The sequence below is a fragment of the Endocarpon pusillum genome (assembly GCF_000464535.1).
Source record: "Endocarpon pusillum Z07020 unplaced genomic scaffold scaffold3350, whole genome shotgun sequence".
NCBI lineage: Eukaryota > Fungi > Ascomycota > Eurotiomycetes > Verrucariales > Verrucariaceae > Endocarpon > Endocarpon pusillum.
Window position 1 is genome coordinate 257,462 of NW_006916312.1, and position 12,160 is coordinate 269,621.

Consider the following 12,160-nt stretch of genomic DNA (forward strand, 5'->3'; position numbering starts at 1 on the left):
AATTACTACATTCGAATGATAAAACCAAGGAAAAGGAAGATTCACAATCTCTACCAACTGTAGTACTTCAAAGACACCATAAACCCATACAAAAGAAGTCCGGCGGACGGTGCCAATGGGGAAAGCTTCATCCGCCAGGTTGTACACGCAAAAGGGCATCAAAACGCGCATTTGGAACAGATACTACACGCTCAACCAATAATGGCATTTCTACAGCTATTTTAGGAGGCTCACACACTCATTATGAGTGCTCAAAATGCCAGATTTGGCTCTGTATCGAAGGAGAGTGCTGGGCACAATATCACCACTCAATTGGAGTCAATTGCTAGATAGAACGGCCTCAAATAGCTCAAATAGGGTGTTTATTGACATTTTGAGCCTCCCCGCAGTGATCGACAGCGCTAATTGGCACATTCTACACCCCTGTTCGGGTACGGAGGGGATACCAATCGAAATAGCGCGAAATGTACATACCAAAAATACATGCGGGGCTGAGGCGAAACGTGTATCAATTCTGGAACAAAATGCTAGTGATACAAGTAGCAAAATAGCGCAAATTGTGTTTTTGACTTCAACACTTAGTTTCGAAACAACTTCCCGAACGAGGAAGCTAAATTTCCTCGTTCCTCAACTGTCTATTGCTACGGAATTGCCAACCTAGACTGTCAGTTTCTGTCATATCAGGTGTCTTAGGAACAGAGTTGAAAAGCTAATCTAAAGTCATCGCTTAGAAACTAGAGGCTGGATTCGATGCTTGAAGTATCATTGAGACTCAGGGATGTCTGAACCGTGCAGAATACTCAAGATGTTCCCCGGTCAGGAATCGGCCCAGAAGGTAGACAGAACGGTGTAGCCTCAGGCAAGCCGACTGCAGGACGTCCCGGATATTTCACACATGACACCTGTCTTGTCAGCAATGTGAGAGGTGCCAGAGACGCCTTTTGAGGAAAAGGATTGGTGTCTAGCCTTATTCCCAATCCCGAGCTCGGTATATTAGGTAGGACCGCTTCGTAGATTCTCGAGACTTCCTCATTGTCTGCTTCGGCGAAGCCGCTCGAAACGTAACGTGACGTGAAGCTTACATTCGCTGGGTAATGAAAGACTCTAAAGGACAACTGACCACAGCGATCTCTCCATCTTTGACAAAAGCAACGTCACCCTTGGCTGTGACAGCAGCCATAGACCCTCGTGTTCGTGTGACGAAATCATTTGGTATGAAATAGTGTCGGGTATATCGAGGCTTAGCATCATGATTCTTCGTCCCCGCAGCTGGAACAAGACACGAGATGTCGCACGAGCAAAGGAATAGGTCGTTATCTAGGAAGACGAGCAAAGAGGAGCCCGCGATGCCGATGAAGTATTTCACACTCTGGAAGAGGAACGGTTTGATTTTTACCGGACAGTTATTCGATCGTCCTAAGCCATCGTCCATACTTGTACTTGCCCATATCAAGAATGCTGCACTTGACCGGTCGCGGCGCACCTGAGTGAAATTGGCCAAAAGTGCCGACTTGTCAGACGACACGTGGAAAGTCTGCAGTTCAGTAGATTCCGCCTCAAGGAGGCTGTTTCCGGGAAAGTCCAAAGACACACCAAGGTCTGCTGTCTTCTTCAAATCAGCCCAGGTGTAAAAGGAAATGTCATAATCAAGCATCAGAATTACTTCATCGTCGTTGCGATGAGACACCGTCCATCTCCAGGTAGCTCGAGAGGGATGTTCTAACGTCGCGAGTTGCCTGGTGGACTCAGAGTCCTTCGATATTGACCAGAGAGTGTCACGTGTCACAGTTGATACGATGAGACGATCTCCTTTCGGACTCAGCAGTAATTGTCGAACAGACTGCCGCGGATGGCAATCGAGAAGTAATTTGGACGCTTGCCAACCTTGTGCATCTGCCAGCTGCCAAATTAAGACTCTGCCTCCTACGTCCGCTGTCGCCAACATATTTCCTTGATCACACCAAGTCATCGTTGTGACGAAGATATCCTTTGTATGTGAAAAGAGCTTGTGACCCTCTACACCTGAAATAGAGTCATAGCAGACTACGCTGCCATCCTCCTTGGCAACCAAGAGTGTATCGCATGATGGAAGGGACATCAAAGCCGTGATCTCCATCGCTCTTTCAGCTTCAAATCTCTCAGTAGCAGGAGCAACATGTACGGAGTCGCTAACACTGGAATCCTCATCCAAATTCTTTCGAACCAGTGCAAGAGGCTCCCAAAATTCGGTAATGGTGTCCCGAATGTCAAAAATCCGGAGCCCATCACCGCTGAAAGAGAGAGACTTCAGCCCTTCATCGCATGATCTCACTCGATATAATAACGTTAGGGTCTCGAAATCCCAAAGGCACAGATTTCCGGCCGCATCACTCGTCCCTAGAGTACGACCGTCGGGTGTCGCGGCTAGAGCCATGCCTCCGCCCGAAACTATATTCCGTTCCTCTTGGGTCTCAGTATCATATATCCCGAGGAAACAGTCTTGATATCCGATGGCAAGGAGGCTAACTTTTGAGTTTGGGTTAAATAGTGCCGTGGCTGGGGAGATATTGGAGTTCTGTTTTCCTGCGTCTCTTCCACAGAACGCGAAAAGGTAGTCATCTTCTACACTCCAAAGGTGAACTGGTCGACCGCGATAAACCAGTGCAAGCGTTTTCGCATCCGCGGAGATGGTAGCGGCCAGAGGAGTCTGTCCAGCCAGTCGCGGCCAAGGGCGTTTTGGAATCGATAAAGTTATGCTTTCGTAAGACAGAACCATCAGCCACCGCTAATGAGAGTCCTTCGTTAGAACGTGTCGCAACGAGAATGACACTGTCATCTTCGGCAAATGACACAGTGACGCAGGGCTGTTTCAGCTTACTTGTCCAAGTTAACTCGCCATTGATCGTCCACAATCGCAAGTGCCTTGCACCAGCAGAAATCAGACGCCGAGAGGTGCCATCGAATTTCAAGATTTTGACTGGCTCACCGTGCTGAAAAACATGCTTCTCCTGGCAGGTGAATTGATTATATAGGTTGACAGCGCCAGATTTCATTCCCAAGGCCAGGAAATTATCTCCACATGCCATTGCCGTTGCCCAAGTGGACTTATATTCAATCCAAGCTACACAATCCTCCCACGTGCTGTTGGACAGGCCACTGACTCGGATTCTGTTTGGACCAAGGTCGCCCTGTTGACGTATCATCGAGTCTTTCGGGCAGAACGGAGGTATCAAAAAGTATATCGAGCTCGGTATACTCGTGAGACGCCTTCCAAACTTCGCTGGCACGCGCATCAAATCAGTCGACCAGCCGTCGACTCTTTGAAACTCTACGCCTAGAGGTGAGACATGCTTTGCCCGCCTCTTAAGGTATTGTCGCAGGTTTTTGGCCGTTCGCATCAAATAATAAAGGTCATGATTCTGAGCAATGTACTCAATCCATGTAGAGACATTCGTTCGCAGAAATTTGTGCAGCAGGATCATCAACTCGTTGAAGGCGGATGGGGCGTTCGCTATGTGCTCAGAAAACGCTGTGCATGCATAATCTGCGAACAAAGACCGATCGAGCCGGCGTGAGTTATACGCCTTGCCACCAAGACGTGGTGGCCGCATCTCTTCTCCGGCTAGATACTCCAGACAGGTCATCGCCATCTTCTGATGGCTCAAGGCCTTGTCCACTATGAAACCGGAACTGTGGACCCGATGCAACAAGTATTCTCGAGCAGTTGTATGCACCATAGTGATGCTTCCAGATTTCTGGATGGAAATTAAATGACCACAAAGTGTCTCCACCGATTTATCGAAGCGAAACATTTTCATGTTCATTCCGCGTTCAAGAGCATCTTGCAGCTCGGCAGTCTTCAACGGACGGACAGCACATAAAACCCACGTGAGAATTGCATGTGCAATGTGCTTGCTTTGCGCATTTCTGGAGATTATCTCTACGGCCCTGTCATAGAGAGGCTCCATCTCCGGTGGAACTTCATCGAGAATGTCCTCAATTTGTTGTTCGCTCCAAGCACGCTCCAGCTCCTGAAGCACAACTCTGATCCAGAGAAAACAGCCAGCGGACTTTGAAATTATCTTCTCAATGAGACTTTGCCGCTTCTCAAGGTCAGAGATAGGAAGACAGTCTGCTTCATTTTGTAGATATAGTCGTATGTCCTTCAAGGAATCTTCTATAGAGATCTCACTCCTTACCAGTCTGAAGCCCCAACTAGTGAAATGTCGATCTAACTCGGTTGTTGGCCTGCAGGTGACCAGTATCCGTATTCTGAAGGCAGACTCGATCTTAGCTAAGAACGGTATGAATCTTGCTGTGTTCACACATTCATCGAGGGCGTCGATGACCCAGAATTGGAGTCCAGAGACGGGGGCTCTGAGGAGGCAATTCATGAAGACTTTCCTCCAGATTGCACGTTCATCGTCCAGGTCGAATTGGATGCTATCTTCTTGAAGCAGATTTAACAGCCGCCTGAAGTCATCGCTTGAAGAAGCACATTGATAGGCCAAAGACCGTAGCAAGCCACTTGCTAGCTGTTTAGTCTTGTCTCCATGCTTGAAAAAGTAATAAGAGCAGTCTAGTCCAAGCCCTTGCAGATGAGAAACAACATGAGCGGCAAGGACTGATTTACCAGCAGCGGGCTTAGAAGTGAGCCAATAAATCCTAGCATACTCAGAGTCTTCTTGAAGCCATTTCTGGAACAGAGGGCTCTCGAGAAACCAACGACAAGATCCTGGCGCCACCAGCTCTTGGAGATCTTGCAAATCGTCCAGAGGTGGTCCATGAATGCCTAGAAAATCGCCTAGGTGTTGCATCTGTATTCTCTTCGCATCTTCCCGAGAAGAGGAGTCTACTCCTCATCAGTACTAAAAAGTAAAGGGAAAACTTGGGACACTTCACACTAACTATCCTGTAAGATGTCTTCCACAGCCAACACTAAGGCGTTCCTCACAGTCCGATAGTTGGGATCTGTTGGACTGTCAAATTTACAAACCTCTCGATGGTTGGCGTTCATGGGGTAAATCATCTCATCCTTGTATCCAAGAACAGAGGAATCCCTTTCCACAATCAATGTTGAGGTCAGCCCAATGTTCGTCTTCATGGTTTCATAGAAAGACCACAAGCGCACATCCTCTGAGAAATGGCGGAACTCATCATTGATTATTTGAAGTGACAGCGAATTCTTGGATAAGTCTTTGACATATGGCCGAGTGGTCATGGTTCCGGTGGCACGAATGATGTTATTCAGCAAATTTGCCGAGTCTGATCCTCTATGAGGTGTGGCTAGGAAGAAAATGCTTCGAATACGTTTAGCTAGGTCCGACGTTGCGGATTCTTGACGGGACAAGATATATGCCTGCACGGGTTAGCAACCCAGCGACAAAGGACCATGCCGAAGAATGTAACCTTTTTGATGACAAGGCCTCCCATAGAATGGCCAATCATTATTATAGGTGTCTTTTCGAGGGATTTGAACGTCAGTTAAATCAGGCTTCTTCCACTCGCGACGCCTTTGGTCCTCCAGTACACACCTGTTTATCCTTCCTCAGATCCGGGCAAGACCTCATCTCGGCCAGAAGACTTCTTCCAAAGTCATAGATGTTGAGGATGCTATCTTTTCGTTCGCTCCAGTCTGAATTGTAGCCAAAGGTATGAATGCGCACATTTTCCAGACCGGCCTCACAAGGCAACCAAGCCTGAGGCCATAGGTAACTGGGTTCGCGATACTTCTGCCAGGTCTTATATGATCCTCCGCGAAGACCATGAACAAAGACAAAATCGACGAGTGGTTCGCGAGGGCAGTACAGGGTGGTGAGCCCGTACGGGCCAATTTCGTCGGTAGAAGTTCTCCATGAGAGCGAGAGAAGGGAAGAGGTGCCACTAGATCGTCGTCTTTCAATCTCCTGCGGATTCTCTTGGTCGGCGGCCTAGATGGTGCACAGAGTTTGTCAGAACGGGACGCTGTCGTGTTAAAGTGTTCAGGTTTCAGAGGAAAGTGAGCTGGAGCCACAGTACCATGGTTACGATCCCACTGCCTGGCGGTAGCTCTTCATGTACCTGTGCCGTTGAGCTTCAAAAGCCTGCTCGCTCTGGTCCTATGCTCCCATAATTAGTGCAGACCCAGCCTGGTCACCGCTCCCTGGTGCTCTTGAAAGAGGATTTATCGTCATATCTCGTGTAGTAACCAGTAGTTTGCACGATCCAGCCTGCTATGACCATTGTCAATCAGGCTTCCAGTAGTCAATGCCAGGTTGTGGAGGCTTTTTTCAGGGTTCATTATTGGACATGGCTGCCCCCACCCCTCCTAGGGCATCGTGGATGATTTGGGCAGCGGGCCAACGCTCGCTTCAACCTGACACTGGTTTGTCGGAGGCCTGCTGCCGCAAAAGTCAACATCAAGCGTAAAACTGTCCTCGCGCAACTCCGTCGAGATCTTGCGACCTTCTCAAAGTAGCAGCTTCCTTCCTTGTCACGCCATGCGAACCGACATCGATGCCAGTTTCACACCAGCCCAGATCCCCGAGGAAGACAAGGCCCCGACAGCTGAGGTGGACCCTGTAGTTCGTGCTGGTAAGCTTCTAGATACTCATTTGCCGAGAGATAATTAGAGAGAGTAACAATTACAATGTTAGCCCTGCCTCGTGGATCAACCGTCAAGATAGTCACAACTCATGGAGCTAGTTTCTGGGCAATAGCAAAGAAGGTGGAGGTAGCCCTACCAGACGGAAGCGACAAAAGCTACTTCTTGAAAGTTTGGAGACATATTCCACTGCTTTGCTGTAACATCATTCTTACGTGCTTCACGCAGATCTATTCCTCCGATGTGGGAAAGCGGATGGCTGAGGCTGAATTTGAAGGCACAGCTGCTGTTCACGCAGCCTTGCCGAGAAACACATCCGGCGCAATAGGCTGGGTAATTCATTCTCAGACTTCTCACGTCTGCGATACGAGACTGTTCATACTCTGACAGGGCACATACGAGTCCGACCCTAACAAGCATTTCTTGCTCTTAGACTTCCACGACATCGAAGATGAAATGCCTCACACCTCCGAGCTTGTTTCGGTAATCGCGAAACTGCATCAAGAAACCTTGTCCCCCAATGGGAAATTCGGATTCCATGTAGGAATATATGGTGGTTGTCAGCCCATCGACACCTCATGGACCGACACCTGGGAAGAGTTCTTCACGAGGACCTTTCAAAATTCTTTGAAAGGAGAAGAGGCCATTCAGGGGCACGATTATGAGATGACTGAGCTTGGCGAAGCAATGATCAATAAGGTGATACCGCGGTTACTGAGACCGATGGAATCAGGAGGCCGAAAATTGAAGCCTTGTCTTCTGCACGGCGACCTCTGGCACGGTAACGTAGGCATTGATCTTGCCACCGACGAGCCAATGCTCTATGACTTCTGTTCGCTCTACGGACATAATGAGTGTAGGCACTGCGGACTGATATGTTAAGCCTCCCTGCAGACTCCTCGAAAGCTAATCACCGGCCTGACGGTAGTTGAAATGCATCCATGGCGCGCGACAAGATACAGAATAAATCGCACGCACCAGAAGGCTTACCGGCGCCTAGTCGAACCCTCAGCACCCGAAGAGGATCATGATGATCGCAATGCCCTGTATGGCGTGTATGTGACGTCTTTCATTTCTTCCACGAGCCTCTCATTCAACTCTTTCTGAACCTTATGATCTGGCGCAGATTCAACGACCTCACCGTCTCCAGTAATTGGTCAGCGAACAAGCAAACTCGAGAGTTGTAAGTATCATCTCACTTGACTGGGTCACAGCGCCATCATCTAACACTCGTTACCATCAACAAAACACCTTTCATCTACCAAATCTATGTAATTTCTCTCAAAGCGTATTGTTAATCACAGCACTTGATTTAGGGCCCGGGAAGAGATGCGAAGACTTGTGGCTAAGTATCCGAACGGGATTGCCGATTTTCACGAAAGCAGGTGACCGTACAAGCAACCCAATTTATGGCGATAGAATAGGTGCCTCTAACAGATATAGAGGTTCGTTTTCAGGTCTAGTGATAGAAGTAGGTTTTCTGGACGACCTATTTCCCGTGACAGTCGGGTCATTTCATAGTCGAATACTTAAGAGCCAATCCTTACATCGCAGACATCTCTATAAAACCATGGTATTTCCATCATCTATCCGATTCAGTCCTTTGCTGTCTCCACGCCATTCCCTTCCACCTTATCAGCCCAATTGCTACGATTCCACCTACCCCAGTTACGAGACCAACAAGGGTGAAAAACCAACCGGTCCCAATGCTATCTAACAAGGGTTGCATAGCTGCCACACTGCCGGCTGCAAGTGTGCAGCGGCCAATATTTCCGGAGGCCGCGGCAGCGCTTGGATTTCTGGGGTTGATGTCGACGAGTAGTGCGTTGAAGGTCTTCATGAACACGGGCAAAAGCTGTTGTCAGTACTTGAGGTATTGAGTAAATGTCTGCGCTCTAAGAACAGAACCGAGGGAACGGGAGACGTACCTGAACGATGATCGTCATGATAACACCGAGAAGAAACTGGAACATAAGAGCCCCACTAACGTGCTATTCGAATGAACGTTCTTGTATTCAGTAAAATGTTCCAATCAACTACGGGAAAGGGAGTAGAGTAGCAGTTCATGGCGGGCTCCAGCTGCCTTTGAAGAAGACTCAGCGTACAGCACATACTGTTTTCCCCTTCAACGTCCAACCATATCCCAAGAGCAGAAGAGTGTCAAGGAGGATCATAGCATATGACATCCGGGTTCTCGCCTTCTCAATTGGGAAGGAGGACATGTCGTCTCCAGTGACTACATCTGGGGTGATTCCCAATGTTTTGGCTGTCTTTCGATAGTTTAAATCTAGAAGCTTGCCTAGTCACAAACGCATCAGCGATAGCCCTTTGTCCAGTGCGCGGGGAGTGGAAAGGACAGTCGACTGCTTGAGGAGAAGCTTCAGCGGCAAGGTTGCCAAAAGATATGAGGCCCCGGAATTGAGAAACTTGTCCTTGATATTAGGCTGCTCCGTACATAGCTCGCAACGCTGTGACGAAACAATGATAGAAAGACCGTACCGTTCGCATAACCTCCAAACCACTCCTTCCCCGATAGCTAGATATGAAAGTCCGACCTCTTGCTCATTGAATCCATATGTGTTCTCCAGAATCTGTGGCATAGAAGCCTGAATGACATAGTAAGCAGCGTATACAATTGCGCTTGACCAGACCACGAGCCCAATGTCCCGATGAAGGAGTAGCCTTAGCGATCTAAATGGGTTTGCAGCCCTGCACAGATCCCGGGTTCTCAGCCCCTCGCTCGAATGCCCGAATGAGTTTGATGGCTGTCGGGTACTTTTCCCGGTCTTGAACTTTGCGTGAGGCAGCAAGGGTCGGTTCCAGCCCGGCGCTTCAATCTCGCCATTTCCCACCACAGACCTGGCCGTCTCGGGTAGGAGCGCAGAAAGGATGAGGAGAAATAAAGCGCCAAAAATAAGTAACACCCAGAACATCCATCGCCATCCTGCGTTCTTCACTAGTAGGCCTCCTAACAATGGACCAAGACATGTGCCTAGATTCATTGCAATGCTTGCAGGTCCCAACATACCGCCCCTTTCGACAGGCACAGCAACATCAGCGGCCACACCAAAGCCAATGGCGATCGCAGCGGAGCATCCGAAACTTTGGAGCATCCGCAGAACAAGCAGCGCCGGATACTCATTTTGTAGGGCCAGACCTAGGTTGGCAAACACGTACACGGAAAAGCTGATGAGATAGATGAGGCGGCGCCCAATATTGTCTGCTAAACCACCTAACAAAGCTGGAGAAATGGCCTGCACAACAATGTACAAGGTGATAGTAAGATTGATCTTTTGTATGGACGTGTGCAGAGACCGGCTAAGAGCCGAGATCGAAGGAAAATAAATGTTTGCTGACAGCGACGAAAAAATGCTCGCCGTCCCAATCAGAGCCGTCAAGAGTCGGATTGTAGATCGTGAGAAGACGGTGTATGGTACTGTTGGGAGGTTTGGCGTTGCCGGAGCTCCAGCTTGAGCCTCAAGCTCAGTTGCATCTTCCTCCTGGCATAACGTATTTGTCATGTCGATTTCGGAGAAGGGTTTTTGGGAAGTTCAAAACTTTTTGTTAAGAAGGGAAGACGGTAGTATAGAGCTGGTCATTTTAATAATAGTGACTGCTGTTGAACTCAAAAAAACAGTTTGCGCTATTTTGCTACGTGTGTCACCAGCGTTTTGTTACAGATTTGATACGCATTTTGCATCAGCCACGCATGTATTTTTGGTATCTGCGTTTCGCGCTATTTCGCTTGATATCCACCACTCTGTCGTAAAATGCAACATTTTTTTGATTGGTCAGCACCAGTCACTACATTAGCCAGATTAGGTTAGTTTCCGTAACCTTAACCTTAAATCTCTTACCCCCAAATTGTCTGTGCAGGGGGTCAATGCTCTTGCCACACTTTCGCGCAACCAGCCATAGACCATCGTAGAGCTCATCAAGGAGTGGAGTGCTAAGCTCTGACGTGAGAAAGTCGCAGACGGCGGTTTGGGTGAGGCTTATGCTAGGTTCTCCTGGAGCGTGGGTGATAGGCTGATCCGGATCCGGATTATTGTCTGGCGGAGACCGTGACTTTCCGCGAGAACTCGGCTGTCCATGGCTTTGTAGAGGGGTCAAACGCTGCTTGCAAAGAGCACTCAGCTCAGAGAAGGGTGGTAAGAGGGGCCGCAAATCAGCCATAGAGAATGCCGATGTTGAATAGTATGCTTCAGGTATGTGTGCTGCTGACAATTGGGTCGACGGGCGAGGGATGGAGAGATATACCTAGTTAGATTGGTTAGTCCTCTCAGCTGGGGCTTGAAAAGCGACGTGTCGCCTCCAAGACGGCCTCCGGGGCTCAGCTCCAGCCTGCCTCGGCCAGCCTTGTGACCGGCAGAGGAGATATACTCCTGCAGTTGTGCCTGCAATGCCACTGCTATTTCGCTTCTCCTCCGCGACTTTAAGATATTCATCCACTCAAGGCCTGCGCGCTCCTGATTGTCCTAAGCCCTGCTCTTCTCGGATCGGGCTGCACTCGCGCTAGAGACGAAGACTCCGATGTGGACCGCGTTATCCCTCTGTATCCTCATCGCATCAGCGGCTGTGCTGTACGATCAGCTCACGAAGAGGATCCCGTCACGATTGCGAGCCGAAGAGGCGCCCAGGAGCGCATTCGGTCTCGTCAGAGCGGACAAGCTTAGCTCGCATGCAAGCGCTCATGGAATCGAGTAAGTTCACAGGTCCTCACGACCTGAAAAGGCCGTCTACTAAATGTAGCTGTCTACTAAATGTAACTGTCTAGCATTATTTTCGTCCACGGCCTAGGCTCGAACCCTGACACAACCTGGAGACCAAGAGACGGCCAATGCTGGGTCAGCGACTTCCTCCCACAAGACATCCCCGCGTCCGCTCCCTGCGCCTCCTGCAAATTCTGTGCTCCCTGCGCCTCCTGCAAATTCTGAAAACAAGCCACAATATCTACGAAAGTTATATGCCCTTGATCGATATAATCAAGAGATGGGTGGCTCTGATAACCACGCAAAATTGAATTCGTACTATTCAGTAAGCCGACACTATCATCGACGCAACTGGCTACCCTTATTCTTTTTGCTTATTGACGCAGCTGTTACCAACGCGTATAACCTCTATAAGCTAGGCGTAAAAAGCAAAAAGCTCTCACACGCTCAATTTCAAGAAGAAATTGCAAAAAGTCTACTTCGAGGACCTGGAGCTATTCTGCGGCAACGGCCACCACGCCCTCCCCAAGCTAGCTGCAATCTCCGTACTAAATCAGTACCAAAAGATAGCTACAAAGGGCATTCGTGGGTCAAAGGAGATCGCTGGCGCCGCTGTCAATCGTGCAATCCTACTCCCAAAAGAGGCAGGCCGCGGAAAGCACTCCAGGAACTTCCTACCAACGCCTCTAATAACGCCAAAAGAAGCCAAAAGGGTATCCATAAGAGCCTATGGTCTTGCAGCAAGTGTAACATCTCAATCTGCCACAATTCGCACTGCTGGGCGCGTCATTTACCCTCTCTGTAGCAGAGATAGCAAATTCTATTTATTTTGGTGTTGCTACTTCCTAATTAGGCTTAGTGCAAATTATAATAAAGTTCTCTTGGC

At 48.9% G+C, this 12,160-nt stretch overlaps 3 protein-coding genes across 3 annotated transcripts; 1 reads left to right on the forward strand and 2 right to left on the reverse strand.

Moving 5' to 3' along the window:
* Nucleotides 1–1,078: 1,078 nt before the first annotated feature.
* EPUS_01735 (uncharacterized protein) lies at nt 1,079–6,000 on the reverse strand (the record flags this gene model as incomplete). The annotated part of the gene is made up of 5 exons (XM_007804340.1): nt 1,079–2,686; nt 2,748–4,831; nt 4,888–5,338; nt 5,514–5,909; nt 5,998–6,000. The coding sequence occupies 5 exons, from the start codon at nt 5,998–6,000 to the stop codon at nt 1,079–1,081; spliced, it is 4,542 nt and encodes a 1,513-aa protein (XP_007802531.1).
* Nucleotides 6,001–6,458: 458 nt separating this feature from the next.
* Nucleotides 6,459–7,749, forward strand: EPUS_01736 (uncharacterized protein; the record flags this gene model as incomplete). Its single annotated transcript, XM_007804341.1, has 6 exons — nt 6,459–6,552; nt 6,615–6,733; nt 6,791–6,895; nt 6,953–7,394; nt 7,446–7,617; nt 7,689–7,749. The coding sequence occupies 6 exons, from the start codon at nt 6,459–6,461 to the stop codon at nt 7,747–7,749; spliced, it is 993 nt and encodes a 330-aa protein (XP_007802532.1).
* Nucleotides 7,750–8,865: 1,116 nt separating this feature from the next.
* Nucleotides 8,866–10,083, reverse strand: EPUS_01737 (uncharacterized protein; the record flags this gene model as incomplete). The annotated part of the gene is made up of 1 exon (XM_007804342.1): nt 8,866–10,083. One exon carries the CDS (start codon nt 10,081–10,083, stop codon nt 8,866–8,868), a length of 1,218 nt encoding a protein of 405 aa, XP_007802533.1.
* Nucleotides 10,084–12,160: the final 2,077 nt, after the last annotated feature.